At 42.1% G+C, this 13,241-nt stretch overlaps 1 protein-coding gene across 2 annotated transcripts in view; it reads left to right on the top strand.

Annotated features, from left to right (window-relative positions):
* The window catches only part of matn4 (matrilin 4), a 47,533-nt gene that overhangs the window by 20,431 nt on the left and 13,861 nt on the right, over nucleotides 1–13,241 (top strand). For both annotated transcript variants that reach the window (XM_074649717.1, XM_074649716.1), the window contains exons 2-7: nucleotides 980–1,098; nucleotides 5,134–5,309; nucleotides 5,422–5,580; nucleotides 8,294–8,525; nucleotides 11,647–11,769; nucleotides 12,502–12,624. In XM_074649717.1, the coding sequence (XP_074505818.1) occupies nucleotides 1,041–1,098; nucleotides 5,134–5,309; nucleotides 5,422–5,580; nucleotides 8,294–8,525; nucleotides 11,647–11,769; nucleotides 12,502–12,624 (871 nt within the window). In that variant the 5' untranslated portion in view covers nucleotides 980–1,040. The remainder of the gene's footprint in view (nucleotides 1–979; nucleotides 1,099–5,133; nucleotides 5,310–5,421; nucleotides 5,581–8,293; nucleotides 8,526–11,646; nucleotides 11,770–12,501; nucleotides 12,625–13,241) is intronic.

Raw genomic sequence — 13,241 nt, 5'->3', positions numbered from 1 at the left:
TTAAATTATATTATTGAACAAATGTTAAACATGTTGAATATTTACGATCAGATATCCTGTTGTGTCCTCGAGAAAAACCCGGGGACACCGATCGGTGGATGTAAAAAACACTCTTAACATACGTCACACCACAGGAACATCTGGAGAGATCATCTTTAGATCCATCAAACGATCAGGACTGCTGACCATCGTCAGGAGGAATCAGGACCAGAATCAGCTGGATTCCCGAGGACAGCCGATGACGCAGTCACGTGGGAAAGAACGATAGCCAATAGACAACCAAGCTGACTGAAGAAGGAAGGACAACCACCGCTGTCATGGCGGCCGTGGCTAACGCATGAGCTAATGCTTAACGTGAAGCATAAAGTAGTAGTAATATGGAGCTCAGAGATGGAGGAGCAACTAGTTGATTAGTGTTTATTTAATGTGTCTCCATGACTTCATCCATCCATCCTTCCTCAGTTTTCAGTACAAAGTAAAAACTAACATTAAAAAACTGCATGTGATTATCATAAAGTGGGCATGTCTGTAAAGGGGAGACTCATGGGTACCCATAGAACCCATTTACATTCACTGATCTGGAGGTCAGAGGTCAAGGGACCCATTTTAAAATGGACAGTTTTTCCTCGCCAAAATTTAGTGTAAGTTTGGAGCATTATTTAACCTCCTTCATGACAAGCTAGTATGACATGGTTGGTACCGATGGATTCATCAGGTTCTATAGTTATATATGATGCCAGCATCTTCACTTTAGCTTTAAAACTGCTTCTGAAAGACAGTACAGTCGGTCGGGTCTCAGAGGGTTAAAAAGCTGTTAAAACAATGTTTTTATATGTTAATAAAACTTCACTGTTGACCCTGAATTCTGGATCTGTCTGTTCTTGTGACTCACCACCAAATAATCAGGTATAATTACCATAAACTCCTCTGCTGTTACCTCGAATAACCTCCTCTGTCTTTGTCTCTGCTTCCCCTCCAGCTCCCTCCTCTCAGTCTGATCCAGGTCTGGCTCCAGAGTCTGTTAGATCGCCATCAACAGGATGAAGATCATCATTCTGCTGACCCTGGCCGTCCTCGCCACCGCCAGGCCTAAAGCAGGTCAGTGTGCCGATACTGGGAGAGAAAAATAGACCATTCTGATAAAGAGAAAAGACAGATGGTGTTTGTATTATCTTCCTCCCAGACGAGTCAGTGGAAGTCAGGATGTGTCTCACTTTCAGGTTGTTTACGTTGTGAGAACATTGTCTCTGAATCCATCGCCGATCGGTCAGACGGACAATATTTCTGGGGTTCCAGTCATGGATGTATAATGAGAACTGGACCCCAACATGGCGCCTATCCAGTCCAATCAGAATTGCTCGCCTGGTGCATCCGGGGTGCTCGGCCCGTTGAATATGCTCAGTAGTGTTTCTCTTGCTGGCCGTTGGATTTAACATCGTGATGACGGAGTTTTAAATTGCTTCTCTCAGCTCGAGGAAAGTTTTACAAATATAAAACCTCCATGGATCAAAAACTTCAGAATAGAAAGAGTCATAATGGAGCTTGTTTTTTTGAGGTGTCGGTTCCACAGACGTCTCTTTTATAACGGAGGTCTACGGCGAAATGCTTTTTGGGCCGCATCGCAATACCGTGAGTAGCCGCTGGAAGAACATGAAGCAAGGCTGAACGGCGGTGCCGTATCCAGGTCTGATTATACATCCATGGTTCTGGTGATATCTGGGTCAAGACTTCTTCTAAAGTGTGCTGCTCATTGTTTACAGTCCGATCAGCGATGACGTTGAGGGACGGCGTCTACGTCCAGATTGTTTTACCAGTAGCCAGTTTACAAGATCATTTTGAAGGGACTGTTTGTAACTCCTTACACTTATAAATCATTTTATAATCATTGTTCAGACTCAGACTCCAACACAAACTACACCGAAGCACCAAAACCACAAAGTTGTATCTAGTGAAGCCCGTCTGTTAAACAGTGTCAACTCTTCCTGCTCCAGCCCCCGGGCCGTGGCCAGAGGACACAGGGAAGACCGTAGCCCTGGTCTCCAGGGCCGGAGTCTCTGCTCCTCTGCCTGCTTGCCTTCACTCACCGCGCTTGTTCTCACTCGCATGCACGCACACTCCACACTGCAGAAGAGTTAGTTTAGCTCTGAGAATATCTAGTGAATATACAGTGGACGTTTGTGCAGAAATAACTGCTGCAGCTCCTCCAGACCAACAGAGGTTTCCCGTGTCTTGTGAAGTGACGGGGCTCCGCAGAGAGAAACGTTATCGTCTCCGACCAAAACTCCGGTGTCTCCCCTGTTCCCTCCGGCCGCGGTCGGGAGGCTGAGGCAGGAAAAGCCAACACTAGGATCAGCATTAATTCATGGAGAGACCTTGGTCTGGTCAGCTAACATTACTGCCAAGCAGCTGAAATATAGAGTGATATTGTGCTTTTAGCTGACGTGTGTCTCCTCACTGTGTTGAGCGATGCTCGGTCATGTCTATGTAGAGCGAGCACAAGCGCCAGCAACAGGACGCTGACTTTTGTTGACTTAACGGCCACAGGTGTCACTGTTAACAAGCAATTTCTGATTCTTACAAACAGTCCCTTTAAATGTATCAACCTGGTGCACTTTGAGTGCAAAATTAGCAACAATAAGAGGCTAAATAGACATTTTATGCTCTCAATTCAATCATAAACACATTGGTTGTATAGATAATATCTGTAAGTAATAAGTGAAGCCAAAACATCTGGATCGCTGGCTGGTGGCTGTTAGTTTAGAAAAGACTTGATTTGATTTGCAGCAGCGTTTTCTACGAGCAGAACACATTTTAACCGTCAGATCACGTTCATTTAATTGTGGGAAGCCAAAATCGTGATTAATATTCGATTAATTGTGCAGCCTTAGTGTCACAACAAGCTCTCTACCACAAACACATTTTATATTTTATTATATATTATATTATATTATATTATTATATTATATTATTATATTCTAACTTCTGCACTATTTTATGTCTTAGATTCTCATTTTTACTGAGATCTAAGATTTCCATTACCAACGCCTGCTTCTTTGTATTTATTGCATTTGACGATAAATAACTACAAACTTGAGAATCCTCCGTCGTGGTCCTGAACAGGACTCTTCTCATGTGAATCATAACTATATTTAAAGGCACTGACGTTTTGGGACATATCGGACATTTGGATGCGGTTTACATGACATATGCAGCTGGAGGATGACTTGATTTATACGGCCAGGCGATGAGGTGGCCACATTTATAAGACAGATTCCACAAGAATCTGACACGCTGCGACATCCAGTCGAACCCTTTGTGAAGAAATCATGGACGCACATTAATGGAATGATTCTTTTCCACCTCACAAAGCCACAAATACACAGACTCACCTCGTAGCTCACCCATGACGGCTGAGCCGAGATGATGTTACAACAGAGTTCACAGAGATGCAGAGAAACTAAAGACAAAAACAGGAGTCTGGAGTGATGATGGAGGAGGAGGAGGAGGAGGAGGAGGAGGAGGAGGAGTTCAGGTGGTGAATGATGTGAAAGTTATACCAGAGCGCAAACACATGAACTGCTGCTTTATAGAAACACACGACTCTCCCACGTAAAGTATTGGGTGTTAAGTAGGAGACACTTTATGTCACATTATTCACACAGAATACCGACACGTTACTACTTCTACTTCTTAAAGCAGCGGTTCCCAAACCTTTTCAAGTCAAGGACCCTGAACTGACTCAAATTAGACCAAGGACCCCCATCTGATAGGATTTTGTCTTTTCTCCTGGCTAAACAAAGGTTAAACAAATACAAAATAGATATAATGTTTCGTATGACATAAAAGCAGGTTGTATTTTATCAGGACATAATGAGACATTTAACTTAGAAAAAGGTGTTAACCTCTTAAGGTGCTGGAAGGTGTGGTTCTCCTAGACAGACATACCCAAAATCAATCCAGCATAGCTCCACGACTACCAGGTCTATATGCATGATCTTGGTCTCTATGGATAGGTAAGACCTCAGAGAACTGTGACTATTACTATGCCTCAGTAAATTGTGATGAACCAAAGGAAAAATTTACATTTTTTATCCTAAAATGCCTAAAATGTTTTCTAGATTAGACAGGAGGACTCTCCATTTGGGTGTGTGCCAAATGGGTTTTCTACCTCTTGAGAGGAAATCTGGCTCTAAACTACTACTGATATCCACTACAGGAGGCTATGTGCACACAATGAAGCCTTTGGCCATGACATTTACCCTGTGCATTATCATATTCTACCATTGTGCACAGTATAAAACCAATAAAAAAACAACTACATTGTATAATTTTGACTCCAAATGGAGTAGTTTTATTATGATAATGAAATATGATCAAGTAGATAATAACAAATAAGATCAATAACAACGTAAATAAGATAACTGAAAAGAATCAAGTCAAGTATGTACATTCAATATAAAACAAATATTATAAAGTAAAAATACAATTTCTTGTGTGTTGATTTTTTAACTAAAATATTGAAATCATTGTCAAACAAACATTGTTTGGACCACATCCACTCTGAGTGTTGTTTTAGTCGCGTTAAGGCCTCGTCATTTAGAAACTATTCAGAAAAAAGACCACCACAGCATTTTATGAAGTTTTTGAAGGCAGTGTTTTAATACACAGCTCAGCTGAACCGGTACCGGGTCCGTCGGGTAAAAGAGGTTATTGCCTCATTTTCATAATGAGGCAGAAATGCATAAAGAAATGTAAAAAGAAAAAAATACATCAATAAATAAGTTTGGGGAAATAAATAAAGGGTGAAATGCAAAGAGAAAATTGTGCATGCATAAATAAATAAATACATTAAAAAATAAATATAAAATAAATGCAAAAATAAATAAATCAAAAATAAATGCAAAAATGAATCAAAAATAAATAAATAAATGTAAATATTAATACAAATAAATAAATAAAAGTATAACATTATTTACACCACAGAGAGATCAACATCTTCACCGTTTTCTTTGATTATTATTTATGTAATTGTGTTCTATCTCAGTCCTCGCCTCCATCAGATGAAAATCACATTTTTTAGAGAAGCTTTTTCCGTTTCATTCCTCTGCTGAATGTTTTTATTCCTCCTCTCAGGTCCAGAGCAGAAGTGTAAGTCTGGTCCGGTGGATCTGGTCTTCCTCATCGACAGCTCCCGCAGCGTCAGGCCACACGAGTTTGAGACCATGAGGAAGTTCATGATTGACATCCTGAGCACGCTGGACATCGGACTCAACGCCACCAGAGTGGGCGTGGTCCAGTACTCCAGCCAGGTACTGTAGACATCATCTTCATCCATGTTTGGATTCTTGATTTATTCAGTGAAGTTTGGTGATGATGATGACGATGAATACGACCTCCCCCTCTCTCCTCTTTGGTCCTCAGGTCCGTAGTGAGTTCTCTCTGAAGGCCCACGCTAAACTGGACGCCATGGTGAAAGGCATCAATCAGATCATCCCCCTCGCTCAGGGTACCATGACGGGACTCGCCATCAGATACGTGATGAACGCAGCGTTTATCGCCGAGGAGGGCGACAGGCCGAAGGTAAGATACCGTGTGTGTTATATGTTGTGTTATATGTTGTGTGTGTTATATAATGTTATGAAGTAGTAGTTAGTCCCAATAGTATGCATACTGCATGCAAGAGTACGTACTTTGTAAGAGCAGCTGCAGTACAAACTAAAAGTAAAAAGAAAAAGTGTAGCATTTGGAACGCAGCCTATATATTTAGCGTACATGTAGCGTGAGACGGAGCGAGCCGTACCCAGCATGCTGTTTGGCGGTGTGACAGTTAATAGGGGTCCCCTCTCTATACACTACACAGTGTGTAGATAACACACTACTAATAAAAACGTCCTGTAGATCTCAAGAGCTCGCACTCAACACTGCACCAAAGAGCATATATTGCTAAAAAGTGAAAGTGCAACATCAGCGCCTAGCAGCAGAGCTAGGCTTCCACCATTTTGGACTTAAAGTGACTACCAGACGCCAGTAAAACGTCCACCTATTTTAATTGTAATTATTTATTAAACTTTTAACCTGGCTGCTTCCCAGAGGAGCATAAAGTGAGCGATGGACATAAATGGAAGTTAGAAAAATCCAGCTCACAGATTTTGAGAGAAATCTCAAACTTTTCATGTCAAGGATCCAAAAAGGAGTCCAACAGACCACAGACCATGGATGTAGAAGAGGGTCCAATAGACCACAGACCATGGATTTAGAAGAGGGTCCAATAGACCACAGACCATGGATGTAGAAGAGGGTCCAATAGACCACAGACCATGGATGTAGAAGAGGGTCCAATAGACCACAGACCATGGATGTAGAAGAGGGTCCAACAGACCACAGACCATGGATGTAGAAGAGGGTCCAATAGACCACAGACCATGGATGTAGAAGAGGGTCCAAAAGACCACAGACCACGGCTGTAGAAGAGGGTCCAACAGACCACAGACCATGGATGTAGAAGAGGGTCCAACAGACCACAGACCATGGATGTAGAAGAGGGTCCAACAGACCACAGACCATGGATGTAGAAGAGGGTCCAACAGACCACAGACCATGGATGTAGAAGAGGGTCCAATAGACCACAGACCATGGATGTAGAAGAGGGTCTAACAGACCACAGACCATGGATGTAGAAGAGGGTCCAACAGACCACAGACCATGGATGTAGAAGAGGGTCCAATAGACCACAGACCATGGATGTAGAAGAGGGTCCAATAGACCACAGACCATGGATGTAGAAGAGGGTCCAATAGACCACAGACCACGGATGTAGAGGAGGATCCAATAGACCACAGACCACGGATGTAGAAGAGGGTCCAATAGACCACAGACCATGGATGTAGAAGAGGGTCCAATAGACCACAGACCATGGCTGTAGAAGAGGGTCCAACAGACCACAGACCATGGATGTAGAAGAGGGTCCAATAGACCATAGACCATGGATGTAGAAGAGGGTCCAATAGACCACAGACCATGGATGTAGAGGAGGGTCCAATAGACCACAGACCATGGATGTAGAAGAGGGTCCAATAGACCACAGAACATGGCTGTAGAAGAGGGTCCAACAGACCACAGACCATGGATGTAGAAGAGGGTCCAACAGACCACAGACCATGGATGTAGAAGAGGGTCCAATAGGCCACAGACCATGGATGTAGAAGAGGGTCCAATAGACCACAGACCATGGATTTAGAAGAGGGTCTAATAGACCACAGACCATGGATATAGAAGAGGGTCCAATAGACCACAGACCATGGATGTAGAAGAGGGTCCAATAGACCACAGACCATGGATGTAGGAGAGGTTGTGTCCTGGTCTTTTGTCCTGCGTGTTAGTAAATAGCCTACAACTCCATTAAATTCTGTTGATGTCATGCTACTAGCACTACTAGCTACTGGCACTACTAGCTACTAGCACTACTAGCTACTAGCACTACTAGCTACTAGCGCTACTAGCTACTAGCGCTACTAGCTACTGGCCGATAGCCGGTTGTTTGGAAACAGAGACGTTAATACATCCAACACGGTAAGCTGGCAGAACCAGATATGTCATATGAGCGTGCAGGGCGGTGCGGTCCCGTGGGTCTGATGACCGTTCATTATGGCGAGGAAAATAACTCTGGATTCAGCTGTTAGTTCATTTTACTACTTTTATGACATCATGATTTGAATGAGGGATATTGAAGTGTTCCTACTGGGAAGTTGATTTATATCCTCTGATTTACAGACGTCTCTTTATACATCCATGGACACAGACTCAGTGGTGTTTTCAGTCCAAAATGGCGGCAGCGCTACCGCAGCGCCATCTAGCGGCTGTTGTCAAAAAAACACCAGTTTCGTCTCTTTGCTTCTAAACTCTTCGGCAAAACACCCACCAAGAATGAAGTTGATCAGATGAACGGCTGTTGAGATAATGGAAGGACAGACAGAGGGACGGACGGACGGACGGAGAGAGACTCCTTCCATTTTAGTTGGATGACTATCCAGCAAACTTATCTTATAGATATATAGATAATAGATATGATTGTTTTATTTGTCTTACTTTTGTGAGCTGGGACCTAAATATCGTATTATCTTACATTATGATATAATGTAGAAGCAGTTCATGTCCTTTATGAACAGCTTTTTTTTTTATATGATTATTTTTCCTGTAAAAACTTTACGCACACATGGTTCTGACTGTTTAACAACTGCGGCGTCCTCCCTTCGTTACCTGAGTTCTGATCCGGAAGTGGTTTTCTGTCCCTCAGGTCCCCAACGTGGTCGTCATCGTGACGGACGGACGTCCTCAGGACCGCGTGGCGGAGGTGGCGGCGGAGGCCCGAGAGAGAGGCATTGAGATCTACGCTGTGGGCGTGGCCAGAGCCGACATGGCATCGTTGAGGGCCATGGCGTCCCCGCCATTCGAAGACCACGTCTTCCTGGTGGAGTCCTTCGACCTCATTCACCAGTTTGGACTGCAGTTCCAGGACAAGCTCTGTGGTGAGACTGGACAGGAAATGACGTCACTATACATTTGGCATGTTCATTGATTTACTAACAAACCACAGGATCTTTAAAAGCGGCTGTTGAGTAAGGGTGGGAAAAAAAATCAAATCAGCTACGTATCGTGATTTTATTTTTCTACGATTTCTAAATAGATGTTTTAATGCCAGCATTGATATATTTGCTTCATCTGAGTCTATGTGGAGGTAGAAGGAAGTTACCGCTTTTATTGTTGTAGTCTGAGTAACGTGTCGTCATATCCGTTCCGTATCCGTCAACCAAAATAAACCTCAGAAAGTCTAAAACGTTGGAGGGTCAGCGTGGATACGACCTGCACCCTCCCATGTTAAATTCAGCGTGGTAAACACTACACATCCAGTAAAGGATGGAAACACTTTGGGTTTCACACATCGACAGGAAAAGCAGAACTAGACAACACGACTAAAGCTGCATGCTAACTCTTTCACGGACAGGAAACGTTATCGTAACGTGGTAACACGGCGGTCCGTCCCTCTCATCTCCGTGGTCAAATGGGCCGACGCTACAACTGTAGAGCACCCATATACTGATATTTCTGTTCTCTGCATTCAAACGGCCCCAACGGAGCTGACCATGGGTGGATGAAGAGAACGGAGCTGACGGGAGAGCTAGAGACCACCTTGGAGAAGTTAGATGAAGTAGACTGCTTTTCAAAATAAGGTGTTAACAAAGGGAACTGTATATACAAAATACATCTATGGAAATAAGATTGATGGATTATATTCAGCAGAAGTATAAAACATTACATGTCCCTTATAAATTAAAAATAAAATACCACTAATCTGTGAGGGAAATGTCTTTATTCTTTGATTTTTGGGTTGCTGGATAATAAATGTAATAAATAATTCCTGCCAGTGATCCTGATATATTTGACTTCAGGACATCTCTGACTACATACATGCTGAAAATCAAACATTTTTAACTGGATTCATTTAGAGATTTTCCAAAGTAAAAGTCCCTAGAAGTGTATGATTCAACTTGTTCCCATGGTCTAGTGGTAAACAAGTTAACAACAACCACAATAAATCACAATATGGAATCGCAATACTTATCGAATCAGCACCAAAGTATGGTGATAGTATAGAATCAGGAGGTGAATCGTCTCTACTGTTGAGACAAACATCCTCCATATCAAAGATCAGATTACATTCGTCTTGAGGTTTACTTTGACTTGGTTTGGATGAGTTGTTTTATTACATTATTTCTTTTATTTTAGTTTAATGAGAGGATGCTAAATGAGTTACAAAATGAGATTTTATTAGAATGTGAAATCTTAAATCTTCACTTTCCCAGGATTACTGTTATTTGAAGTCAGCTTAACATGAAACAAGTAAAAACCTGCAGCCAAGTCTTTGGAATTTAAAGGTCGTGCTGTTGGCTTTATCTGGGGAAACACCCGATTCTTTATGTGCTTAAAAACACAGTGAATAGAAAAAAAACCTCAGAACATAATACTGTTTAATAACAGCCTCCACAAATCCTTTAAGTGTGAGACATTTCCCCGTGCTGCTGTTATTCTAGACCAGACTGTAAATCTCTGGAGTCAGTGGATGAATATGAAAGAATAAATTAAAGAAATATAAAAGATGATGTCTGGTTCTCACCAGCACGTTCAATCATGACTGAAGACGTCATCTTGTGTTTAACTGCTGGTCTGCTAAGAGGACTTAATATGATAATTGGTAAAGCCTTCAACATCAAATCAAATCAAATTAAGTATTTCTCTATAACATTAACCCTCTGAGACTCACAATAGAGCCGTCCTGGTCTTTTTAGGGGGGGTCCAGGGGTTTTTTAGGGGGAGATAGCAGGTCAACAGTAGATGTCACATAGAAGTGGTGTACATCATCTGAAAGCTGAAGATTAATTTGAGGTGCAGCTCAGCACTGTGTGTCAAGTTATTCTAGTCATAAATCAGAAATAAACATGATATAAAATAGTGAAAGTATATCAGTGTTTAGAACATTACGATAGAAGTATATGATGGTCATCCTCATGCTCTATTATGTCTCATAAGTTGATATCATTTGTTACACAGATTTGGTGCTAAATTTAACCATTTTTTACCACTCGAGAATTGATCAAAATGATCAATAATCCCTCCAAAATACCACATTAAGACACCAAGACCTTGAGGAACACCATAGAAAAAGCCATGCTGTGATTTGGGATCCAAAAACGTTTGACTTTTGGAGATTTCTGCAAGAATTGCAGTTTTCGGCGATTGGATGGCGAGCACTTGTGTTGTGTAAACTGCTCAGAAACCCCCTTATTGTCAATGTAGCTTTGGGGACTAACATCATCACACATGAAGACAGTTGGGCTCATTGGATCCACCAGAGTCTCAGCTTTACAGTGATACCCAATTCATGGAATTCAAGACTGTTAGGGAACCCAGTTTGCAGAAATATTCAAACACATCATTTTAAAATAGGAGACAATAACACATTTATACTGCATGTGATTATCATAAAGTGGGCATGTCTGTAAAGGGGAGACTCATGGGTACCCAGATCAGAGGTCAAGTATGTTTTAAAGTAGTATGAAGCCTTTAGTGTCTCCAGAGGGAGCTGCTGTGTGACGTCTGATAAATGTCCTCAAGTGATGTCACTAGAGTCGGCGTCGGTTGAAGAATACAAGTTAGAAAAGTGAAATAATGTGGAGGTGTGGAGTTAGAAAGAAGACATGTTACCAGACCTCTGTAGCTGCTCATCTCTGCTGCAGGATACATTAGTTGCTACTAGCATAACACACCACGATATCTCACCAAATGGTCAAGTTGCATTGTGGGTAATGTAGGAGCCAGGTTTTGACAAGGAAGAAGAAAGAGTGGAATAAAAAAGATAATATCTCTAATTCTGCTGCATCGTTCTTAATCCTTTTTCAAAACTGTTCATGTCCGACAAGGTTTTTTTTACAACCTTTTTCCAGCTGAGTCTACTTCAAACCACAAAAAAAACACAATTACAGAAAGTTGTGGGTTGATGTAGAACTGCGTCACTCACAGTGAAAAGCTGATGGAGTGAAACCGTTCACTGAGCTGGAGCTGATATTGTTGTGGATGTGCTCTCTGCTGCAGGTGTGGATCTGTGCCTGGAGTCCGACCACGGCTGTGAGCACATCTGTGAGAGCTCGCCAGGCTCCTACCACTGCCTCTGTCTGCCTGGATACACCCTGAACCACGACGGCAAAACATGTGCAGGTAACATAAGACAACGGGTCACACCCAGGAAGTAAAGAGCAACACCGACATGGACAAACACTCAGACAAAAATCAAAACAACTGAGACAACTTGGGTCCCACTTTTTCACTGATTCAATTATGGCCCCTTTAAAAACATGCCAGATTATCTGTGATCAGCTCTTTTCTGCAGTGTTCTCATGGATTTTCAGACAACGACCACTGGATCACTTCGAGACTGCAGAAAAGTTAAAAACGTGCTGATTCTCAGGCAGGTTCTGGACTTAGGAGGAGTATCTCAAACAGGCTGGTCTTATACAGCTAAACCTACGAAAAGTAACTCACATGTTATTCACGTAATTGTGAACCAGGAAGTATAAAGAGCGGTGAACGGCATGTAGGGAAAAGGTCGGGGTGGATGGGTGGGTCAAAAAACACCAGACTTGCACCACTATTGGTACCCCGTGTGAGGCCAAAAGTCAACGTTGATTATTTGTCATATAAGTTACGTACTTGAAGGACCAGTGTTAAACATTTAGGGGGATCTATTGGCAGAAATGGAATATAATATTAATAAGTATGTTTCTGTTAGTGTAAAATCACTTGATAATATCAATGGTTATGTTTTCATTAACTTAGAATGAGTCGTTTATATCTACAGAGGGAGCAGGTCCTCTTCATGTTGCTCCTCCATGTTTCTAGTTAGTAAGTTACTCATTAAATCTTATGCATGTGTTTGTGTGTGTGTTTCAGCCATAGATCTGTGTGCTCAAGGGAAACACGACTGTGAGCAGGTCTGCGTCAGCTCACCTGGTTCTTTCACCTGCGACTGCAACAAAGGATTCAAACTGAACGAGGACAAGAAGACCTGCTCAAGTAAGTCTCACACACACACACACACATGTAGAAACTGTAACACAACACACACACTTAATACATCAGACCGGCACATACGGGTACTTCACTAAAAGTCAAGGCCACGCCCCCTTTAGGGCGACAGAAAACTGAAGATCTCACAGACTTTACTGTGATCTGACGTATGTTTGATTGTAATTCTGACCAGTTGGTCTTCATTCATCTCTTGTTCTACAAATGTTTGTTTATCCACATGTCTATTAATTATTTAGAGACCTTGCCTGAACCTGAGCGTTGGCGATACCTTCATAAATGAAAGTTGATCGCCGCCATGTCCCTTCAGTCTTCCCCCGTCCAACACAGTGGAGGATATTACTGATCAAGACATCTCTACATATCTGATTGAATCCCGTTAGGCTGAGTGTTGTCTGTTAATAACCAACTGTTTGATCTATAGGCTGAGATTTAGTCTGATGCTGCTAGAACGTTAATTTACGACTGTATTACTCAAGCTAACGTTAGCTAGCCATGCTAGTCACTGTCACTAGCATCATTGAGCCATTTAGCACACTGACAGTGAATATTCACATGTTTTGTTTTAGGACATGGCAGGGGAACAGATCAGAGATTAGTGTTTC

This window comes from Sebastes fasciatus, chromosome 1 (genome assembly GCF_043250625.1).
Source record: "Sebastes fasciatus isolate fSebFas1 chromosome 1, fSebFas1.pri, whole genome shotgun sequence".
Classification (NCBI taxonomy): domain Eukaryota; kingdom Metazoa; phylum Chordata; class Actinopteri; order Perciformes; family Sebastidae; genus Sebastes; species Sebastes fasciatus.
This window is presented reverse-complemented; position numbering and strand designations above follow the sequence as displayed.